The following is a 22,125-nucleotide window of genomic DNA, read 5'->3' on the forward strand; positions in this document are numbered from 1 at the left end:
GAGTGGTGCAGATTAGATTGCAGTACTGTAGAGTTCAATGGCATGGAGTGGCGTGGCATAGAGTGGCGTAGAGCACAGTGGTGTAGAGTGAAGTGGCATAGAGTAGACTGTTTCAGAGTAAAGTGAAGTGGCCTAGACTGGAATTGTGCAGGGTGGAGTGACGTGGTGCAGGGCGGAGCGCAGAGTAGCATATAGAGCATAGGTAGAGTAGTGTAGAGTGCAGTGATATAGATTGCAGTGGTGCAGAACAGATGAGGAGTGGAGTGATGTATGTAGAATGTAGTGGCATGTAGTGCATTGGCATACAGATTCGTGGAGTGGTGCAGAGTGCAGTGGTGCAGAGTAGGGTGCAGTGGTGCAGGGTAGAGTGGAATTGAGTTCGGTGGCAGAGAGTGCTATTTTATAGAGTGCAGTGTCAGAGTGCCTTGGCATAGAGCAATTGCAGAGTGCATTGGCGTGCAGGATACTGTTGCAGAGTAAAGTAGCGTAGAGAGCAGTGGTGCAGACTACTGTGGTGAAGAGTACAGTGATGCAGAGTAGAGTGAAGGAGCATGTAGGGGGGGTAGAGTGTTGCAGAGTACAGTACAGAGGCATAGAAAAAAAACATGAAAGTGAAAACACCTACCCGTTTATATGCACATGCTTCGTCAAATAAGACGCCACAATTGAATGCACAATTGACCCACTGGCAATTGCATAATAAAATGAAATAGATTAAGAGCAGCTGCAGCAGTTGTAAAAGTTTGAGGAGCTGTTGGTACAGACAACCATGGAAAGAAATAACAAAACCAACATTGATTCTAAACACCAGTCACCTAAGGGTCGGGACTGGTTTCACAAGGAATGCATGAAACTAAAAAATAAAAAATAAAGCTCTGTTGCTAGCTCTAAAGATTCGACATATGTCTAAAATCAGCTAACAGTTATTCCTAGCCCTGAAAGGGCTATTTAAGTATATATTGAAAAAATAATAATAAGCATTATTTGCATAAGCTCTGGCAAGACCTTCTGGATGCAATCTATTTACGAAATTCAAAGACATTTTGGGAAATTATCAGATGGGGCTGTGAAAGCCCCACAGAGAACATGGAACTGAACATTAGCACACAACTTTGGATTGATCAATTCACCTTCCTGTATCAGAGACATACATGGTGACACTTACTGCATGAAGTAAACAACTTACCAGCCCAACACCAAGAGGCGGAAGGGTGCAATCTCATTCCAACTGAGATACCTCAATCCGAAGACTGCAGCAGGAAAATAGATTTAAAGGCAACAAAGAATGAGCAAGTTGCTCCAAAACAGTACTTCTTAGACAGTGTACTAGCTGCGACAGCTTCCACAATTCCTGGCATTCCTTTGCAACAACCGTATGAATTCAGCAAAAAAGGAAGTTGCCCCAGCAATCGTGGCTAAAAAAACCTCATAAGGCCGGTGGCCCTGATAAAATCCCTTCAGACGTTTATCGCAATCATCTCACATTATGGCTGCCAATCCGGAATTCATCTTGTAACAATACCTGGTTCTTAGAAGACAATCCTCAAACATGGGGAAAATCAATAACTGTCATGCTACACAAAAAAGGTTCCAGGGACCTGGTGTCCAATTATCAACCAATTTCACTGCTCAATGGCGAGGGCAAAATAATTGGAAAACTGTTGCTATCCTGCTTAGACCAATGGTTGGAAGACAGATTTAAGGTCAACGTATCGAGCAGGTTTTAGGAGGCAACAGAGCACAGTAGATCAAGTATTCAGATTAAATCTAATCTGCTCAAAACACGTCTGTTTTAAAAAAGTCACTGCAATATCTGCTATTTGTTGAACTCCGAACAGCATTTGACAGCATTGACCACGCCACATTATAGCACATCTTACGGAAAACGGGAGACACAGAAAAGATTCTGAAGCTACTAATCCAATTGCACTCTTGTAACACCAGTATGGTCAAATACGGCACTAGAGGTGAATTAGCAACAGATCCCAATTCAGCGAGGCGTCAAAGAAGATTCTGTCTTAGCACCGACCCTCTTCAACAGCTTGTAAATGACATTGTAAACGTCTTGAAGGATCAAAATCTCAATGCAGTTATCCAAAAGCAACATTATACTGGCACAGCAAACTGGAGCAGTGCTGAGATTTGAAAAATCTGCAGCAATCACTCATTGGGGTCAGCAATCTTGGCCCATAAAATGAAAGCAAGAGCAGCAAGTACATATGGCGCCAAGATCTGGGAACACACAAGGACTTCAGTACTACAAATCACCGAAAATAACTTCATGCAACAGTTACTGGCCTGGGCAATTGAACACCAATGGATGACGTGAGAATAGATTTAGACATTGCAAAAAAAAAAAAAAATTAGAGGACAACACATTGGCACCATTAAAATATTTGGTTCTGTATCTGGTCAAAGGCGGACTAGTACCATACCATTCCATACTAATAGATATCACGAAGTTACAAAACTATCACAAATTACCACGGTTTGCCCATTTGTGTAAGGTCTTAGTTAATATCGGCCAAAAAGATTTCTACCTTCACCCCAAAACAATTACGAAGGACAGTCTTGACATGGCCATAATGGTATATTGGGATCATAGAAATTAAGCACTGTATAACCAACCAGAACATGTGTTAAAACGTTATTTGTCATTAAATCAGTTCCTGTGGATATCTTCAATGACATCTACCCAGTAGAAAAAAGATCCCTCGATTTTAAATTTCGTTTGGGGATATTGCCGGTGGTCTCACTTACCAGAAGGTGGTCTTCCAATTTTGCCTGTGCTCTCTGGGCGGCCAAGAAACATTATCTCACTTCCTTTTGTTGTGTCATCATACACTTTGCCAAAAGCAAAAAGATGATACTATGGACGGAATGCTGAACAATGCAAACATTCACCCCCAGTCACAAAGATTGGAGTTTAATCCATCGTTTTTTTTTTTTTTTTTCATACCACGCCTCCCCAGTTCGGACCCAGCCATACGCAAATCCATCTTGACCCTGTACCCCATGGGACCAGTCCAGCCTGAGCTTCCAGGTCAGGTCCTCCCTAGACCAGAATTAAGCGTCCTGGGACATGTTTTTGGATATCACCGGGGCTAGCTTGAATCCACTGACGCAGTGAGCAGGGGACCAAGTCTGGGCATTCGCTTAGCTTTCGTACGCAATATTTATGCCCACTTTTTCTAAAGTTCAAGGCTAGAAAGTGCAACGAGGCTGAGTATCTGTGTATGAGATCAGATGATAGACATTGTGGTGATTGTTTCTTCTTGTATCTATGCAGCATGGAAACAAAGCATAAATGCATAAAATGCTACATGCAGGGAGCCAACACATGCAAAGCAGCGATTATTAAATCTCTCAAGCTGGGGCTTGGCACTCAAAGCTCAAAGGAAATGGTGCTCTGACAAGCTCTATGTGGTCTGACTATTAAACTCTGATTTATCGTCCCATCTACAACCTTAGCATGATTGCAATATTAAACGATCAGCACCAGGCAGTATCATAACATCTTTCTACAGATGGAAACAGCCTGATGGGGCGTTAGTTGTCATGTTGTTATTTGCTCCATCGTTAATAGGTTGAGAGACGTACCCTATGGTTCTTTAAATGCACTGGTAATTTACACTGGCCGCATTGTTAAGCAGATCCTGAAACTGTGAAAAGTACTCTCTGAGATTTTTCCAACGCTATGGATGGCTAAAATGTGTTATATTCAGCGGCTGCTACTGGGCTGATTGCTGGAGGACAGGTAAATGTACCGGTATTTTGCACTCAAAGCACGTTAAAATCATGTCTTGCGGCAGCTCTTAGATGAGCAAAATGTATTAGCACTTTATGTTTAGAGTACTCTGGAATGACAGCTATATATATCGGACTCTTTTTTTTAATTGTTCTTGCTCTTTATGTCTAAAGCCTTTTATAATGCGACCCGGTTATATTATTTTTTATACTGGCTGAGCCATAAGGCTTTCTGCACAAATACTGAATTTGCACTAGCGGAGAGCTATTCGCTCAATCCAGGACTAATGTTTTTAGATGTCGAGCCACAGGCCAAAAAGTAGATGTATTTATTGGGTCGACTGTGACAATTCTAATTGAGGAATTTTAAGATCTAACTGAGGTATTTGTAATGACATTTTGTTTTAAACCGTACAATGTAGTACTTTTAATTGTTATGGTCGGTTTGGCTGAAGCAATAGATACTTGACTACTATTTATTCAAAATATACATAGGGTGGCCTTTGGCTTCACCCAGCACACGATTTCTTTCTCACCTCATGTTATTGGGCGGTTACTTCCAAAACCAATGAGAGCTAGTACTGGAATGGAGAGTCCATTTTACATTTCAAAAGTACACTCAAGTCAGCAGAAAGCAACCAATTATTTTTGGTTTCTTTCCCCACTTCACCAGACTTTTCTTAAACGTTGTAGCCAAGACTAAAAATGCACGTCATATCCTCGGTCTTTTCTAAACCTTGTTTCGTTATGCTTATTTTATTAGCAATTTGTTAGGCACCACCAATAGCTTGCAACCGGCTTCAAAGGGGTTATGACAATTAACATGTAGTTTTCATATTAAGAACTATTTCGATTGTCAACAAGGGCTTTGTTAAAATGTGACAAGGACGCGAGTCGACGACTTAAAAAAATTTAAGAGCACTATCAGAGTTTAGTTAGGGAGGCATTTAATCTTTTAGCATGGAAAACTATGCCACCTTGGACATATGGCCTCCCACTTCAACATTACATAGTTGCTCATCTCCACCATCTGACTCACTGACTCATCATAGCAAGACATTTTACTTTATATAACACACATTCATGTGGGTAGACAATTCAAGTACTTCCCAAATGCCAGGCCAAGGCATCGTTAATTATAGCAGTTTCTACTCCAACTGAACATATGGATGTGTATTACTCATAAGTGGGTTTTGAAAAATCCACTTTCCAAAAATGAATCCACTCTGAGAAACCAAATACTAGTGTGCATTACAAGCCAAAGTAGTAATCTGGTTGCCCGAAAGGCTGCAAGTACATTTGACAAACACAACTTGTCCAATTTTCACATCAGCTAACAGTCTATAATGTAGTAAATATAAATGTCTAATCTTAGCCTGCGTAAAAAATCTTCAGCAGTAAAGTAGTTGTATGAACAAGTAAGGACGACGTTGTAATGATAAATTCAGAGTTACTTTTGCTATGGACATCACAAATTGGAGACAAAGCATTCATCTATGCAGCCTACCACATCTCATTAACTAGCAGGAGTAAAATGTTATAGCAACTCCCCTGAAAACACATTTTGGCTGGTTGTTCACACAAACTCAGTTAAAGAAACTCCTATATTGCTCTCTAAATACATGTCGAAGTGAGGAATCAAATACACTCCTTCGTGGATCGTGTTTTTTTGTTGTTTTTTAAATATTTTTCCAAACATGTTAAATCTACACTTACTGAGGAATGGGGTGGATTTTTTTTGCAGTCAAGCACCACAATGGCGTATCTATAAAAGTAACATTTAAACCCTCCATACAATCCTTTTCTAAGAAGTTGTAAGGACATCAGGGGCAATATTAGAGAAACGTTGCAGGGTGTTAAAAAATAAAATAAAAATAAAAACATCCATTTGCACTTTTTTTCTGCCTATATAATGTAAAATGGTGCACCCAGATTGTGATCCACTCTAAATCGCAGAGTGATACTGTTGCCCAAAAAGCAGAGAGTCAGGGGATGGAGTCACTGCAAGCGCCGCGGCTGCATGTTGAACCAGTGAATTGCTTAAGGGCCCGAAGGTGGAGGGGAACGCTCTCCATGCTGCACTGAGGTTGTGTGGTGGATCCTCAGAATAACCATATGATTGTAACCCACAGAGACAAAGCGAGCACATAAACTCTATAGACACCTTAGAAGTATCTGGCCTACTCCTCGCCTTGAAACTCCCCATAGTTAACTTTTGAGGCAGGAGCATTGTTAAATTGGGCTGTTTAAGACAAAGAATTCTACTAAGTTGCAACAAATTATCAAAAGCTCAGAATCCCTTCTACTTGATTACATGGTTATCCGAAAGATAAAGGCATGCTAACAATCATTCTCTGTTGGTGGAACCATGGTATGAAACGCCAGTCTGTTGTCTAGCAGAACTAACGCATCCTACAAACCTGCGCTTAGAGAACACTTTTCTTTATAAGCTCTACTAACACCCATCCAAGAGAGAACCTGAAACGTTTCCATATTTTCGCATTTCTTAATAGCTTCCCATACTGTTAGCAACGTGCATATATAACCAGTGAGCCTGTACCAACCCCCAACATTAATACGGTACATAACCTCTTCATGATGAACTGGCTATTGTATAAATATTTTCATGCATACTCTTGATATTCTTAATCCTGTGAAGCACTCTGATTCCTACTTTGGTCTTGTTTGTGCTATCAAAAACTGACCAAGCAATACATTTAATAAAAGAGAACAGCCCTCTTAAAAAAAAAAAAAAAAGGATATATATATATATATATATATATATATATATATATATATATATACACATATACACACATATATATATTTGCTTCAAGCAGTCACGTTTTCAGATTTGGTAGTTTGAGAAAATATGTTTCGTTTCAGAAAAAAATAGTAGAAACATTAATTTAAGTCATGTTTGCTTCGATACAAATAGTTTGGCCCTCTATCACACAAGCAATAAAAATTAAGCACATGTATTTGCCCAGTGAACCTTTCTGTGTTATGGGCGCAGGGGCACAACTGAATAGGGATTGGAAAACCGTCAATGTTTTTGACAACTGCTAGCACACTCTTGACTTGGGAATCAGGTTCTTTACTAGCCCATCTCTAGTGTTTTTAAAAGGTCAAACATGTTGCTTCTCAAAGCAACAACAATTTTTAGACTGTTCTGAATAATGCTGGACTGCTTAAGACTCCTCCTTGTAATCTCAAATCATTGTGCCCACAGATGCTCATTTTTCAAAGCTCTACGAATCATATTCAAAGCACCAACTCAACTCCTAACATCAACCTATAGTTGTTAATTTCTATAGTTGGTGAACAATGAAAGACACAATGGGGAAGTAGAGGAGAAACCTAAAACCGTGGTAGATTGGACTTGACATTGTTGTTACTATTGACTTTGAAGAACAATTTACTTACCTGAGTTGACGCTATTGGTAGTGGATACCTTTACAGCAGATTCCTTATTGCCAGAATCCCCAGGCACCAGAGTGCATCCGGAAAAGTTTTAAAAAGCAGAGCTCCTGCACGCCAGTAAGTGGCATGGTACAACTCCGTTCCTCTCCAGAAGTAACTAGTGGAGCAGCATTTAACAGCCACCAATTCGTTTTGACTTCCATTTCTTTTTATAAGCCTATCAGCACCCTCAGACGAAGAGTCCCTCAATGAATTAGAACCAGAGTTCAGATTTGTAAAGTACCAGAAAGGGACGCTCAGCAAACTGAAAGTGCCTGTGGTACACCTTGAACCGAAAGTGCCATCTGTGGGTCTGAAAGAGAGGATGTGAAAATAGGCATCCTCCATGTCCAATGACATAATTTAGTCTCTGGGATCCAGGACAGACAGAAGCTGAGCCAGCAGGAGCATCTTGATCTTTTCCTTGCGCAGCAAAGTGTTAGAAGGCAACGGTCTGTAATAGGATAGTGGCCTCAGTCCTCCTTCGCACCATGAAGTAACAACATCCAGTTTCCACTTCCTAAGTGGGCATCCTCTGTAAGGCTCCCTTTGACAAAGAGTCATCATTTTCTGGCATAAGACAGAAAGATGGCCCTCCAAGAGCCGCCCTGACGTAGGTGGGGGGTACGATTGGTGAAGAAAGAATGGTAGAGCGTAGTACCATTGGACAATTTGAAGGCCTGTTCTGTGGGATGTGATGTTTTGCTACAGTGATAGAATTTTCTGACCCCGTCTTCAACTGAATGATTGTGCGCCACTAAAGATGTACTAAAGGAGATTTGCGGTGGTTGCCAGAGGCACACAAAATTGGGACACGTGCCATCCCATTTAGTTTGGTCATTGTTTACTGGGCCCACTCTCGAAAGGGCTGGGAGGCTTGTTGTGCAGGCGATGGAACCAGATGCTGCAGCTAGGCAAAGCCCCTGGCATATTCCCTAAAAGGGTGAAACTGCGGAGTGGGATTGCAAGATTGGTGCTGAAAGTTTTAAAGAGCGTGTAGTGGCCCAGATTTCCTTAAAACGCTCCACAGCAGAGTCCACCTTGTCACCAAACAGGTGAGAGCCATCGAAGAGCATGTTCATAAAGGGCATCTGAACATCCCTCGTAAAACCTGTGGATCTGATTCATGCATGTCACTGGACCACCATGATTGTCCCTGTTCCACCAGACAGCCTTTTGGGTGGTCTTTCCCCAGACTTTTTGCCTTCTCCCATCCGCTAAAAATCATTTTTGTTGGCCTTAATACTCACTGCTGAACATGGTAAAATGGCCTTACACCTGACTGGCACATTTAATTTACTTATAAGTGCTTAGTAAAGTGGTACAAACTGTTACCCATCTCCTGTAAATTAAATGCCACTCATGGACCAATTTAAAACAGGTCTCAGGCCTTCCATTGCCGTCGGTGAGCAGTTTTAAGCTGCCAATTCGTCCTGGCAAAATAAATCTTTTCGTCAGGCCTAATGCTCTTTTCTTTGATCAATCGGTGAAACAATTTAGTCTCATGTGAGCCACACACCTAAACGTACTGCACAGCAAAAGCTTAAGCTCAGTCAATGTAACATTTAAATACATAGAAGCAGTTAAAATGATAAAAAACAGTTAAAATCACTGGAGCATATTCTTCCGTGAATAAACTGAGCATTTTAATATGGCACTTGGCTGAAGACAAACCTCTTAATTTTGGAATAGTTTAAGACTCCGATAGGCTGGTCTACAGTGTATAAAATTACGTTTTTTAAGATGGGGAATTAAAAACCTTTTGGTATATAGGACATAAAACTGACAGAAAAGCATAAAATTAAAAATGGGCCGGGGAGACTTCCGTCACACGGATGACAGAGCATGTTGAAAAACGAACGGACAATAGACCCATCCGCCCAGAGAGCGTGGCACGTCTAGCAAAGACCTCAATGACCTGGTAAACTTGAACTGGGTATTCAAGGTGTGGAAGGACCACGTTTCAGAGAAGTCAAAACAGATATCCAGATACAAACATCTGTTGGTTTGAGCAAAGAGAAATCACAGGTCCTCTCTTCTTCTGTTGCCACAAAGCATGACTTAGTAAAGTTAGTTAAAAGATCCAAATTGGACATTAAATCTACAAAAAGCCATAACTAACAACCGTAATACGTTTGATGTACACGCAATCAGTGCGGATTGTTAGTTTACAGTAGTGACAGCAGGTGTCTTATCAACATAAGAACATCTCTAGTGGAACAAGACTGGGTCAAATTGTTAACATACAAAATGAATAGGACAGGTACCAACATAAAACCATGACGCACACCTTTTAACAGGAAATGTTCGTCAGAAACCCGGAACTTACAAAATACACCCTCGCATTTATATTGCCATAGAATGCATGTAGAAAATGAAAAAGAGGGAGACTCAGGCCCAATTTTGACATAGAAATCCACAGATTAAAATGATTAACTGAATCAAAGGCTGCTCATAGATCCATAAAGGTAAGGTACTGAAGACAAAGCCTTGCTAGGATTAACCTGTGCACGACGAAATGCAGGTTTAGACACTGCTTCACTGTACCCAGTAGCTGCCTAAAACCATATTGTATAGGGTGTAAAATATTGCTACTACTCACCCAAGAATAGATTCTGTTGTAAACTACTCACCCAATTATTTTGACAGATATGTCTAAAACAGAAATTGGGCTGTTCCATTTAAGTTCCCTAGTGTCACCATTTTTAAAGATGGGTACAATGATAGATAACGGGCATGGTCATAGGAGGTTACCACTATCAACATTATTAAAAAGATTTGCCAATAGAAGCTCCCAGAAATCAGTACTGCATTTAACCAAATCATTCGAAATGCCATTTGTACTGGGTGCCTTGTGACCTGGCAGGAGTCTATTGCCACCTTTAATTCCTCTACTGTGAAGGTCAGCTTGAAGTCAGAGACAAACTACATCTTCTAAGTTCGGGCCAAGAATCCATCGCCCTCTACTCAATACAGCGCAGACAAATTGAAAAACCCACGCAGCAGAAGTAATGTGACAGCAGTATGGGGGACTTCATTGCAGGGAGCCAAGCCGATCCTACTCATTGCCCAAAACTCTGATTTATATTAGAGCTGAAGATACCATGTGCTCCTAATTAGCCATGTTAATTTCAAGCTTGCACTCTCTCAAACACACTTTATAAAGCTTGCGGCCAATAGCCACTGCTTCAGAGTCCCTAGAGGCCTTGATGTCAAAGCCACCCTCTGTCTGCTAGCTCTCAACACTTGTAATCAAATCATTTCAGAAGGGTAGTGGTTGCTTTCTGGGGCTTCAAGAGGGAGCTCAATGACATCCCCTAGTTCTTCGAAGGCCTGGAAAAGTAGAAAACCTGAAACATCATTACAGACAATACGGAAGGGGATGTGGGTCGGTTCTAAGTACCCTGCTAAATAAAAGACCCAGATTTGCTACCCTCCTTGATAAGTTGGCTGGTCACGAGCTCCAGCAAATTCTATCACATTCATCAGATCCTTGTTCGCTAAATAGCCGTCCAGTTTGGACTATTATCTCCATACCAAGGTAAGTCTGAGCAGACCGTCGTACCATTAATTACAGAGTCCACACTGATATTGGTATTAAAGTGCCCGTTCAGTAGTACAAATAGAACCGGAGTAGAATTATATGATACTAGCAGGCAAGCTAAGCAACCAAGTAACTGGGCATAATTGGGGTAAGGATGATTTCAAAAGTCATTATTATAAAAACAACTTTTTGTGGGACTGCCCCCTAAGTGCAGCAATTTAGACTGCAGGACAATCTACCTCAACCATTTTAATGCTTACACCCAAGGAGAGAGTAATCAAGATTGATTCCCCCCACCAGAGATGGAACGGAGACCATTGAGTAGCAGGAGTCGCCCTCAAAATTACCTTGAATGGTCATCCATGTCTCCTGAAACATACCGTTATTGTGAGCTTTAATGAAGGCCATCCAATCAGGTGCCTCAAGCTTGGAATTTAGCCTGGCTAGATTCCAAGAAATGAACAAGATGAAATTATTGAAATTTACATTGGGATTGATTCCATTGCATATATCTAAAGGAGTCAACCCAGTGGAGCTGGAAATTTTAGCATATTGGGAGGCCTCAAGTCAGTCAGAACAAGCGTCAAGCGGTTGAAAGCAGTTGGCCAAGGGGGGAAATAGGGCAGGAAGGCTGCTTAAAAGACTCCTAGTTACTTAAGTGCTCATGAGGCACACAAAGGTTTACATGTGGGGATGGGGGGACCTGTCAAAATAAACCCTATGGGAACAGTGGTAGTCAGCCCCTGTTGAAGACCCCCAGCATTTGGGAAAAGAAGCATATTTTCTACGATAGCCAAATACCTCCAATTTATAACAATACAATCCCCTGCACATTCTTTAGTGAGGCTCAAATCCAACTCAAGTAGTGACAATGATATGTGCACAAACACGTACATGAAACCCCTCTGTTTAGCGGAGCCAATGAGTAACTTTATTAGACTGCTGCTCGTTATATTTCACCTAAGAGAGGGGACTCAGAGTAGGACCACAACGTAGGGACAGGCAGAGGGTGGTAGATTCAACACTGGCAGATTGGTTAAACAATCAGTGCCCTTTTGAAAGCTTGCACAGCAAGTCCTGGTGATGTGCTGATTTCCATCCGAGGGGGAAGTAGAAACCATATCAATAAAGGGCTCGCTAGTCTTAGTGTGGCCAGTGTTTGCAATGGAGTTGCTTGGTTGGCTTAATACCCGAGATGCAGTGGTCTTAACTTGAGACCAGACTGTGTACAAAGCTTGAGTCTGGCAAGCAGTGAAACAATGTGGAGTTACAGTGATTGGCTGGCAAGGTGACAGACGATAAACTGGGGCTTCCCCTATGTGAGATTTGGCACTAAGGGGTAGAAAAAATGGTTGAGCAGGGGCAGGCACAGGCACTGGGGCCGGAGCAAAAGGGGTAGAACAAGGCTTCTAATTGAGGCAAACAGTAACTCAATACAAGCTAATCTCTCCAAGACAGCGTCCAGCTGGCCTCAAAGAAGAGTACTGTAGTTAGTAAAATAGTTCTCAAGATGTGACCCTCCTCTCCCCTTTGACTGGATCAGGATTGCTAATCCCAGACTGGAAGACAGACCCACTGTTGAACACTTTCTACTTTTGAGTTTGTGGGTTGGGACACAGTTGCGCTAGAGGCCTCATTAGGGGTAAGATCCATAGAGTTATCAACGAGGAGCTAACTACAGAGGGACTAGTACAGTGTCTCGACTGGGGTAACAGCAGAAATGTAAGCATGTCCGGAGTCCATGAAAGGTCTTTTCTCAGCAAGAGCAATCTCACCACTGATAACCCCAAACACCCTTGCAAGCATTTTATCAAAGGATGTACCTCTGTAAGCTGTTATCCTGTTGCCTCCACTTGTTTTTCTTTTCCCTGTCCTTGAACCGTGCTTCACCATCCACAGTAAAAAGAGATGAAAAGTGGAGCCTCGCCCAGCCTCTGATGGGCATGCTCATGGACAACACTTAACCTGAACACTCGCTTGGGCGTGTCGCAAACTGCGGGGGCCCAGCAGTTCTTAAATAGCACCCTCACGGTGCTTCCACGCTTCCTCTGGCCTCCCAGATGGATTCTGGGCATGGTAGGCCACAGAAAAAAAGCATTCCTTCGTAATACATACAAATCCACCACTAGGGTAGGACGAAGAGCAGCCCATAGGGCAGGGTGCAATGCTTTTAAAACACTGACATGTGCTTTTAGGCTTTACATGTACTGGTAGTGAACAACTCAAATTTATTTTTCACTACTGTGAGGCCGACCTGTTCCAAAAGAGAACACTGGGTTGTCTTATTACATTTAATAAGTGCTAACTTTTGATTAGGAACAGGCAGCAATGTCATGTTGGACTCAAATTAATTTTAATTTAAAATCCTCGTTAATGATAGTCAGATTTTAGATTACAATTTTGAAAATGCTGCTTTTACAAAGTTGGTATTTTCCTATCCTCAGGATTGTGAGACTATTTAAGAGTTTCCAGCTTCCTGGGACTGTTGAGTGCATCTCCATCAGGAATTCTATTAGGCCCAGAGAGTAAACAATAGGACCCAGGTGTAGCAAGAAGAGGGCCATCCTGCCAGGATGGGAGGGGCGGAGCTCTTCCCTGCCCCACTTACACTCCAAAGGTTGCACCAGTACTCTCATAAAGAAGTTAACACTAGTCTATTGACTCATCACGACCCCTTGGAGTCTGAGAAGGGACAATGGAAATTCCAGAACTAATTAAGGGGCGGGGTGTTGGGGGAAAATCGAGAAGTTTCTTCCACTTCAAAGCTGGCACTAGGTATAAAAAAATAGGACACCCGACCCACCCTTCGGTTCACTTTTAGACATGCAGATGACCTCCAGAAGGTGTGCCTTGCTCTGTTTCTCAAGGGACGGCCCCAATCCTACCAGAGGACTGCCCTCATGCTGGAGGCTTGCCTTTGTTTCCTCAGAGAATGGCCTATTGCCTAAGGTCTGCCTTACGTTTGGAAGACAAAGACTGTCTCCTTGTTTCCAGGAAAACCTAAGCAACTTCAAGGGTCCGTTGGTGGACCTCTGTTCTGAGTGGCAGGGACACAAATAGCTCCAGAAGCCTCCATGCAACTGCCCACCTGACCTGTTCCAACTCAACCTGCTAACAGCCATGCCTGGACCTGCAAATGAACATGCCTGAGCCATTCTGTCCTCAACTGGAGTGCGTTTCTGATCCCAAAGAGGTGCCTTCCCAGGCCTTTGACCCTTGGCAGGCATGGGCTTAGCATGTGAAAAACTCAAGTATGGAACACGGCAATCCGGACTTTGAGGAGTTAACATTTTCAGTGGGGCTCCTAAACTTGTGACTTTGTCTTGGTCTAGCATGCCCAGATAACCACAGTAAGAGCCAAGAAGCGGAATACGCTGTTTATACTTAAACATATAAAACTGCATGCCTCTGGTTCTACTGATTTGATTTTTGTGGTTTCACTTTATTTATTACATTTTACTCTATTTTTCTAAATTGGTGTGGGATGTCTCGTGTTGGGTTTTCACTGTATTACTGTTTGTGTGCACCATAAATACTTAACAAAATGCCTCCAAGTTAAGCCTGACTATTTTTGTGCCAAGCTACCAGGCGGTTAAGCACAGGTTAATTAAGTGACATTTGCAAAGGTTGCGGTTGTTGCTTGAGAAAGCTGTTCACCACCCTTAATCAAAAAAACATTTTCTTAAAGTCCCCATTGCACTTTCCAGACAGTCCAACTTGGCAGTATCCCAGCTGTCGTAAATTGTTTGGGCCAAAGTAGCTAGTAAGTCTTCTAGGACAGCCAGCAAATTTTCAATGACTATGTTCTATAGTGCATAGGTGTAGCATCCAAGGAGGCAACTGGTACTGACTGGCCTCAAGTCAAGGCAGCTTGAGGAAATCATTATTTTACAAAATGTTTCCGCGTTTTTGAATGGTCAGGGCAGGAGAGGTTTAGATGGTGCCTTAGGAGGTCATCGACCTCAGCAGCCCTTCCAATCACAGTAGCAAAAGATGTACTTTACTCAGTTGTTGGTCCTGAGGGATAAATCAAACCAGTAACAGCGAATTAGTCTAGCCACTTGCATTCTGTAGGTCCATATCCCAGTTTCCTCATCATAAGATTCCCCTCCATTGTCATCTCCATGTGGGGGACTCTGGTTAGAGTAGACGCCAAAACGTTGGTGTAGTGTGTGTGTGTGGCAGTGTAACAGTGCTGGAATCTAATAGGTTGAGAGTACTGCTTGTGGTTGGTGTTATGATGAAATTTGCCTGGAGTCGGATACTACTATGTAACGTCACTCCTTCTGTGGTGCCATCTGCATAGACATTCAAGGCAGCAACACAGATTTTTGAACCGACTCAACCTACCCAACTTAGGTTAAAGGGGTGCTGATGGCTCAGAGGATGGATCTGCCAGCATTAACTCATCTAGAGGTCCTAGGATTAAGGGTAAGGTGAGGTTCCTATTCTAGACAATGACAATGGTTCTGAAAACAGCCCTGACAGGAGCACATTTGACGGGGAGAAAAGATGCATGGGTTTCAGGGACATCTATGTTTTGAGTTACAATTTACAGTGATCTTCTGAAAGTACTGTTCAGGGATGTGGAATTCCTATCGCCCGACGCCCGGGACATCTTGTTTGGGGTCAAGGGCAACAAGTTTTTATGTTTACTTTGTCCTTGGGACAAGTAGGCCCAACCCTCTGCAGCACAAACTCTTTGGCTGCCTGTTTACAGAGAGTGGAACTCTCTGCAGTTGAGGTAATGTGTTTCCAAAAGATAATGCTGTTCGAACTTGTATTTATGGTTCATTATTTGAAAGCCTTCATTATTAGGGTGAGTGCTGTAAATAAATGTTTTAAGGTCACACTTCACTACTGACGTTGGTTCCAGTACAAAAAAAAAAAAACGTGTATACACATGTTTGAAAAGTTTAGGCTATGAGGCTAAGTATAATGCTCCCAGAATGCTCTCTGATTAGATGCAAATGAAGTGTCATTTAGTAAAATGTGTTGATGCATGTTATTTTTTTCGCAAAAATATTTCTAATGGAAAATCAGTGTAACCATTTTCAACACGATTATGGGAAGCATGAAAATAAACAAACACTGACAAAGCCAACTGATCTGACATATTTTTATAAGTCTTTTAGTTTCATCAATCCGTGTCTTGTTTTGACATGGCTTTTGTAACACTTTATTGTTGTGGGAGCTACCAGGCCCTCAACATTGTAACAGACACTGGCAAAAAAAAACCAAAACGTTTTTGAACTCTAAAAGCACACGTTGCCACCAGCGGCATAACAAAGGCCCCGCAGCCGCCCTCCAAGGGGCCCCTTCAGCACAGCACCTTCCCTGAGTGAGTCTGGAAAGGGGGCTCCTCCATGTTCTTTGCAATGGGGCACCCTCCAGTTTCGTTACGTCACTGATTGCCACTGTAGTTCCAGACACTGAACAAAACTACTTTGTGTGCCAATATGCTCCTTGTGGAAGAGCAGAATGCGATCACTCACAGTAAAGCCAGCCGAAAGAGAGAGAAATAGAAGTTTAATAAAAACAAAATGTCTTTGTTAACACCAGACCTAATTAGGGACCAAGACCCACATGTAGGTAGCTTTTTGCATGTCGCAAACAGCGACTTTCGCTGTTTGCGACGTGCAAAAAGCACATTGCGATGCACAAACCCAGTTTTGTGATTCGGTAACCTGGTTACCGAATCGCAAAACGGGTTTGCGACTCGCAATTAGTAAGGGGTGTTCCCTTCCTAATTGCGACTCGCAGTGCAATGTAGGGTTGTTTTGTGACCGCGAACGCAATCGCAGTTTGCACCCGTGCTAACACGTTCGCAAAAGGGAAGGGATCCCCATGGGACCCCTTCCCCATTGTGAATGTCACTGCGGACCACTGCCTGCTCTGAAAAAATGAAACAAAAACGTTTCATTTTTCGTTTTTGTTATGCATCTTGTTTTCCTTTAAAGAAAACGGGCTGCATTACAAAAAAAAAAAAACTGCTTTATTGAAAAGCAGTCACAGACATGGTGGTCTGCTGTCTCCAGCAGGCCACCATCCCTGTGAGGGCCGCAATTCGCGAGGGGGGCGCAAATTGCGACCCACCTCATGATTATTCATGAGGTGGGCATTTGCGAAGCCCTTGCGAATCACAGATGGTGTCAGGGACACCATCCTACATTCGGATTTGCGACTCGCAATTTGCAGGTCACAAATCTGAACCTACCTACATGTGGCCCCAAATTCTTAAAGAAAGTCACAAAAGTGCACCCATGGTATATGTCGTACCCCTATAAAATATTTGTGAACTGTATTTTAGCATGGGTAAATACGATGTGTAGATTTGCTCATGTGAAAATCTATTGAGCATTTGCAAGTTCATCTTCCCTCCAGCCACTTTCTTCCCAACCCTGGAAGAAGTTCTAATTCTGCCATTGTCAGGAGTAAATGTCCAACCTTTCTTATTATGGGAAAATATTAGGGAGAAGCTGGTAAAAATCTTTAAAACATGCATGTTAGTAGGTTTGCAGACTCAAAGGCATTCCAGCCCTGGAACTATTTCTTACTGCTTCCTCCAGCCCCAGTATGCAGATCTGCAGAAAGTTGGCAAAATAAGGAAATTGCTACAGTAGGGATTGAAGCTGCAAGTATTCAAGCCCTACTATGGTAGTAGCCCTGGCATAATCAGCGAGGCTATTATCAGAGCTCTTACATAATGAGATTGCTGCCATAATTTGTCGCCAAACTACATGGCACCAAAGGGACAAGTAGATCTTTTTACAGGACAAGTAGATTTGAGAAGCAACCTGTCCCCTGGACAAGTAGATATTTTAATAAATTCCACACCCCTGACTGTTACAGAAAAAGTCACTGCACTCATCACAATATTGTGGGGTAAAAGAAAGATCCCACTTTTGGGAAAAAGTAGTCTTATAAAAAAAAATCTGTAGATACGTTCATAGAGATACATGGCAAAAAGGTCTGTACCCTTGAACCAGATACAAGCTACCACCTATTAACAGTCTCCGCCATAGCTCAGTGACAGAACAGCAGCCAGCCTTCAGTACGGAAGGGGGATACAAACACATGGGGGTAGCATCGGAAAACACATGGAGCATCTCCAGTGAGCTCAAGGTTTGAGCACAATGGATATAATAAAGAGCAGGTCACCTATAACGCACAAAACGGGGACGGTGACATTCAGGACTTGCAACACAAAAGAAAGGTGAACTTTAAGGCTTTTTTGTTATTTGCAGTTTTCACTTAACCAGACTGAAAAGTCAGCCAGTATTATTTTAGTCTTCAGGACTTGCCTGGTGCTGGGTTAGCCGTCGTAGTGACTCGGACATGCTTCTAGTACAGCTAAAACGAGGGGGTGGATGTACTAAATTCTGTATTTCAGTATCAAAAAGCCGGTTTGTGTGGTAAGAAAGAAGGGGAGGAAGAATGGGAAAAGGGAAGGACGGGGACTCTGCAACACAATTTTTTGTTTAGGGGTGGGCGAGGGTTTCAAGATCTGGGTGAGGAGTAGATCATTTCAGCTTGGTAATGGAGACTGGGAGAGATGACAGCTCATTCTTCCCTCCTATTCCCCTCGAGAACCAGGGCTTGCTTCCTACTGTGATAACTTATGCTGTGAAGGGGATTTCCCGTGTGCCACTCCTTGGAGGATGGTGGAAAATAACTGTGATGCGCTTCTGTACTACTAAGAAAACGATTTAGTGTGAGGAGTACAATGTACTCGGTATCACTAAAGAACCTCACGCAAGGTAACCCTATATAATAGGCCTCTATGGGCAAGTACACGACTGCACGCACGCTCATGTGAGTGAGTGAGCAAGCAACTTTTAACCATGCAAACATGCTCTGAACTTCAGCAAAATGAATAACCTGAAGGGCTACGAGGTCACGCAAATGGCAGCAGTGCTCTATGCCTACGGCGACCAACAGTAACTAATTGAGACGCCAGATAGCAGCAAGGCACCAGCGGACTGCAAGAATCATTTTCAATTCAACACCTCGTTCAGAAATCAATGTGCTCGTATACCCTCGTTAGCAACGCTGGCACAGATGTAGAGCGTCAGCACTCCACGCCACAGCTATTAACGCCTGAACCGACGTCAGCAGATTTACATTTTATGTACAAGAACTTGTACATAAACCGGTACAGAACCCGGTACCTACCTCTATGCTTGGACCAAGACTATTTGGCAGGGTTTCTGAAGTAACTGTTGTGCTTGGAAGGCTGGAAAAATCCCATGTATTCACCGGCAGGGCTGGTTCAGGAGGCTTGGAGTTGTCAATACATTTTGGATTGTCCAGTAAGGTCACTTCGTAAAATTCTTGAATATCTGACAAAGTAAAAAATGGGTCTAATTAGTTTTCATATTAGTGCAGTTGAAGCAATATCGTGTTGAAATATATACAGTTAAGACTGATTAACTGAGTTACAGAAATGTAACTTGGAATGTGTTATGCGTACGGTACATTGAGCACTCGTTGCCTCATACACTTTTTTTTAATTTTTTTTACTGTTTTCAGCGGTCTGAACCTTTTCGGTTGTATTTCACTAAAGTATCCTAATATGTAGCTCAATCAAGGAAATTCACTCTGCGAAACTTACACCTGTCGTATTTGCATCAGAAATTCTGGTGCCTAGCATGGCTTCCGATCCGATATCGAAAGGTGTTTTATATTGTATTGCAGTAAAGGCAAAAGTATTTTATATTCAAGTACGATCACAAAAATCTAAGCTCCAGATTGGGACGTTATGGATCAATATATGTCATAAAGGTGAAACATTTGTGAGCTAATATAATTTGATTGCAACATTGCAGATGCTGAACGATATAAGGTGATCCCTGCAATCTATAAAAGTCGTTTGCTGCATGTCAATCCTTCTCAATGCAGTTAACTCTGGTCCCCCATTGGCTTCCTTCCAGCAAGGAGAAAAGTGTGCGCAATGAAAAATAACAATAAGCCAGCCCTAGGTCCACATGCAAGTAAAACCACAGGTACTACTTAAATGGCCATTCTAGCCCCTCTTCAACAGAAACATTAGTAGGTCACCTGTTTCAGCATTTGTAGAATGAAAAGGTTTCTCAAGCTTCATAAGCTACGGAGAACCGATAGCAGCAGCACAAGCTTCCCTGCACATAGCATGCACCTCAAGGCTAAGAGCAAGGCCAGCTGTTCATGCATACACAACAAGTACCGCAATGGGAGCAACAGAGCAAAATTCCCTTTAGGCAGAGCACGGATTGTACCGGAAACAGTATCACCGGCCTCTCTGACACAACAGAGATCTAGTATGTGGAGCAAGGTACAAATGCAACAGATCCACAAATACAGCAGCAGGGCAACAATAGAAGCCACCCTTCAGCTGGGCCTGGGTGGACATACGGGCCCAAGATAGAGCTTGCAGAATAGGCACAACTGGGCAGGACCTGTGAAGATTGGCCAAACGGTAACAGAAGCAGGGGCCCATCTTTCAGAAGTCAATAAGGGATGTAGGAGATTGGGCCTCTGACTGCTATGGAAAGAGATGCACTTCCTGTGAGGAGGTAGAACTCTGGTAGCAGAGAGGGCCCGAGGGGATGCTTACTGGATACAGTTGTTAAGTCAGGTTTAGCAGTGATTGGCCTGAAGTCTATGCTCAAAGGGGCACCATGCAGCAGTACAGGGGCAGGCCCCTGCCCAGTGAAAGATGCTTAAGTGCAAACGTTTTTTTCAGGGCACCACTGCTTTGCATATTAAAGCCCAGGGTACAAACTGCAGTGGATCACATTATAGGAGGAGGATGGGAAGTAGATGCCAGTTATTTGTTATCCCACTTTTTGAAACAGTATAACCAACAAAACTGCAACGTTAACACAAGCCACCATTACCATAAACCTCCTCCTATCTAAGAAGGTGGTCAGTTAAAAATATGATTGGTTCAACGTATCACACAACACTGGGCAACTAGACAGCTTTATTAAAAATAAATGAGCTTTATGTTTTAATAAACTATAAACAAGGTGCCTGGACACTGAACATGTAGTACATAAACACAACGATCAATATAAATAGTTGCAATCCCAGTTAAACAAGGTGTAAGCAAACACAGAAAAGCCCTATTGGAAGATGCCAACAAATTTGCATGGTTAAAGATAGAGAAGCTTTCTAGTATGCAGCTCAGACCAAGAAGGCCCTACTTCAGCAGTAGGAATCTCCTGGTTTTCGGTCTTCTTCCTTAAATAGGCCTTCCTATTGCTTCCAATACACTCAGTATACATGAATGATTTTTGGGTCAGCCCCTTGCTTATGACTGGATGACTTTGATGTACATTTCCCTCGCTCCTGATTCGATGGGTTTCTTCCTAACACTGTTTTGTCCTGTACAGGAGCATTTCGGACTCAGTGCTCTGACTGGATGATGTATCCTACTACTGATGTCAGACCTTGCAACGGAGTACCTACATGCGGGGCTTCTCTCTCTCTCGCTCCCCGTTACAGTGCAACATCTAATGTGAGAACACTGGGACTTCACATCTAAAAGGTCTACAGCAGTCACAACTCAATGAGTGATTATGTTACGACATCCTAATTAAAACAAATACAGCAATTGCGTATTATATCTGTACACTTTTTACATTTGGTATTTGTCACACATCCAATTACTTACCTTGAAAGACAAACAATGGACTGCATCTCAAGGAGCAGAACAGGATTGTCAAGTCTTTGGTATTGTTATTTAACCTTGTTAGGTCGAGCGTGCAAGCACTTTTACCTGTTGCAAGTATTGTTGGCTTTTAACTACGCCCATGTCTCGCCCATCACTAACTCATTTATGGGCTTGCCTTTCAAAAATCACATGTAATTGCTTTAAGTTTGTCTAGTCTTGAGACTGTTTTTGTCATGGCATGCAGACTGCCCCTCTTACATGAATAACTGGGCAATTACCGATATACTTCAGCGTGGGTGAACTTCTTTTGTCTCTCCTCTTCGTGTTGCGTGGCGGCCATGGTGCTCACCGCGAGAACAGGCACAACAGTGTGAACTCAATTAGCGGTATTGAAGCGCTGGCCAGGTTTTTCACGGTTACCTAAAAAGAGTCATTTCTTGTGTCTATCTCATTAAAACACTTGAAATTGGCGAATGCTTTACTAAAACCCAAATTCTCAAACCGAAAGGGGCTCTCCCGGGACAGCAGGAGAACAGACACTACAATATTCAAGGCAACCTCACTCATAATGCTTTGCAAGCCTTTTTCTAAACATTTTTGCTCATAACTCAGCCTTTGGAGGTCCTAGGCAGCGGGACCACCACCAAAAACATTCACAACAACGTGCTCTTTCTGTCTATATCTCTTTGGGTGACCACACTAGGTTTGTGAGAAC

At 42.5% G+C, this 22,125-nt stretch overlaps 1 protein-coding gene across 6 annotated transcripts in view; it reads right to left on the reverse strand.

Annotated features, from left to right (window-relative positions):
- The window catches only part of DLG1 (discs large MAGUK scaffold protein 1), a 953,275-nt gene that overhangs the window by 835,531 nt on the left and 95,619 nt on the right, over positions 1-22,125 (reverse strand). For all 6 annotated transcript variants that reach the window (XM_069213151.1, XM_069213153.1, XM_069213149.1 and 3 more), the window contains exon 3: positions 18,929-19,095. In XM_069213151.1, the coding sequence (XP_069069252.1) occupies positions 18,929-19,095 (167 nt within the window). The remainder of the gene's footprint in view (positions 1-18,928; positions 19,096-22,125) is intronic.

This window comes from Pleurodeles waltl, chromosome 11 (assembly GCF_031143425.1).
Source record: "Pleurodeles waltl isolate 20211129_DDA chromosome 11, aPleWal1.hap1.20221129, whole genome shotgun sequence".
Lineage (NCBI taxonomy): Eukaryota > Metazoa > Chordata > Amphibia > Caudata > Salamandridae > Pleurodeles > Pleurodeles waltl.